This window comes from Bison bison, unplaced genomic scaffold (genome assembly GCF_000754665.1).
Source record: "Bison bison bison isolate TAMUID 2011002044 unplaced genomic scaffold, Bison_UMD1.0 scf7180017864221, whole genome shotgun sequence".
Classification (NCBI taxonomy): Eukaryota; Metazoa; Chordata; class Mammalia; order Artiodactyla; family Bovidae; genus Bison; species Bison bison.
In genome coordinates this window covers 1,421,086-1,423,173 of record NW_011494793.1, presented here as the reverse complement: position 1 = coordinate 1,423,173, position 2,088 = coordinate 1,421,086, and the positions used below count along the sequence as shown (strand labels likewise).

Genomic DNA, 2,088 nt, shown 5'->3' with positions numbered 1-2,088 from the left:
GAGTAGTATTTGAGGTCCAGCGCTTCTCTCCTCTCCCTGCAGGCTCTGGTCGGTCCTCTGACACCTTCCATGGCTCCTGATGGTCCGCTCGGCAGGGGACAGAGTCGCTAAGTGAACCCCTCAAGGTCACCAGGAGATTCCTCAATTCACAACCCTGTCTCCTCAGTCACACACAACACCGCCCCAGTCACCACTCACGTCTCAGCCTTCATTTCTCCCAGTTGGGGACATGGCCCCCCCAAAAAGCCCTCTGCCTCTTCCGTTTTGTGGTACAGAACACAGAGCTGGCGTGCACCGGCCGCTCAGTAACTGCAATGGTCACCCTCAGAAACATGTAGGAGAAGGGCTAGGACTTGACATGGGGTCTCCCCGGGAGCCCCACTCCCCTCTCACAGGATCTCACTGGCCAGCATTCAACCCAGAAAGCTCCAAGGCCAGAATTTGGCAAAAACAACCCAACGTTTTTCCCCGGGGAAAGGAAATAGGAAACTGAAACCTAAACTGCAAGCCTGACTGCCCCCTGCCTGCACAGGCTCCTTTCGAGTACCGCCAACTCAGAGGATCCTCCTGGAGCTTCTCATTGGTCGGCACCACTATTATGCTAATCAGGGGGCAGTCCTAGCCCATAGGGGTTCCAGCAGTTCAGGATGCTACTACTTCTATGCACTACAGACCAGTGCCCACGGACACCGAGGAGGACATAAATGAGCTCGTGATGCCCATAGACAAAAAAACGCTGTGGGTGGGGGTCCTGCTGCTCCTGGTGGCGGTGGGGCTGCTTGTGCCCATGATCTACTTCGCTGTCATTGCCAACAGCAAGGCCTGCGTGGATGGCCTCCAAGCACAGAAGGAGTGTCAGGAGGTCAACCAACACGTGCAGCGCCAGCTAACCCAGGCCCAGGAATTCTCACATAAGAAGGAAGCCGAAGCTGCCACCTGCAACCATACTATGGTAAGCCACTGCAGCCCCTAGACAGGCCCAGGTCCTTGAGAGGCTCTCCCAGGGTCTTTGTGGAGATCCAGAGGGACTTTGAGACTGCCCCCTGGATGTCTCCACCAGGCTTTGGGGACCTCTGACTCTCCCTGAGTTGCTGGTGTGGGGAGCCTTAAAACTCCCATTATGGGTGTCAGTATCCCTGTAGGGTATCAAGGCTCTCTAAACTCTGGCGCTTGGATGGGGGGACCTAGAAACTCCCCTTGGGCCAATCTTGGGGAGCAGAAATCTTCTTTAGGGACTGGGAAGAGGACCTCCCCAGCTCCTTCCACTGCATCCTGAGAGCCTTTGAAATTTTCACTTCTGTTCTAACATGGAGGACCTTGAAACTCTCAGGGACATCTAAGTTGGTCTCTGAAATCTTCCCCTACCTGCACCCTGCCCCATTTTCTGGTTTTAGGAGGACCTCTTAATGTTCTTTAGCGACTTCCCTGGTGATCCAGTGACTAAGACTTTGTACCCCCAATACAGGGGACATGGGTTTGATCCCTGGTCATGGAACTAGATCCCTTGCAGCAATTAAAGATCTAGCATGTTGCAACTAATACTCAGCCCAACCAAATAAAAATTTTTTTCAAATAAATATTAAAAAATTTTTTTGTGTGCAATACCCCAGTGGATCTGGAAACTTCTTCTAGGGCATAGGAAACCTCCAAATTCTCTTGCGGGGGCGGGGGGCCTCAAAACTCACACTTTGAGGATCACGCTCTTATGGGTGGCCCGAGGAGGGTGGGAGGTTGTGCCGTTTCTTCACGGTGGGAGACCGAGGTGCAGGGAGAGAGTTGGCGGGGAAATGAAGGGGGTGTGGATTTGAGCTCCTCTGATCCGAGGGCCTAGGGAGGGGTCCAGCGCCCAGGGACAGGAGTCCATGTTCTGACCCTCCCCTCTGACCCAGGTGACCCTGAGGGAGTCTCTGAAGAAGGAGCAGGCCCAGGTGGCAGAGTTTCAGGGTGAGAAAAACACAGCCAGGGTTCCACGGTGGGGGGCGGTGGGGATCAGGTGTTGAAAAGAAGTAGGGAGGGAGGGTCCCAGGGCTGGGGTCCAGAGACAGGGAGGGGTGGAGTTGGGGAGGTGGGGGGGCTCCAGATTTCCCA

At 54.7% G+C, this 2,088-nt stretch overlaps 1 protein-coding gene across 1 annotated transcript; it reads left to right on the top strand.

Annotated features, from left to right (window-relative positions):
• The first annotated feature begins 613 nt into the window (after positions 1 to 613).
• On the top strand, positions 614 to 2,000 carry LOC104992674 (bone marrow stromal antigen 2-like). The gene is made up of 2 exons (XM_010845630.1): positions 614 to 952; positions 1,890 to 2,000. The coding sequence occupies exons 1-2, from the start codon at positions 662 to 664 to the stop codon at positions 1,998 to 2,000; spliced, it is 402 nt and encodes a 133-aa protein (XP_010843932.1). The 5' UTR covers positions 614 to 661.
• The last annotated feature ends 88 nt before the right edge of the window (positions 2,001 to 2,088 follow it).

Excerpts from the sequence above, each read along its gene's own strand:
- LOC104992674 (XM_010845630.1), top strand. The coding sequence starts at position 662 with ATGCACTACAGACCAGTGCCCACGGACACCGAGGAGGACATAAATGAG. Across the intron at positions 953-1,889 it reads CCACCTGCAACCATACTATG|GTGACCCTGAGGGAGTCTCT; the intron begins GTAAGCCACTGC and ends CCTCTGACCCAG.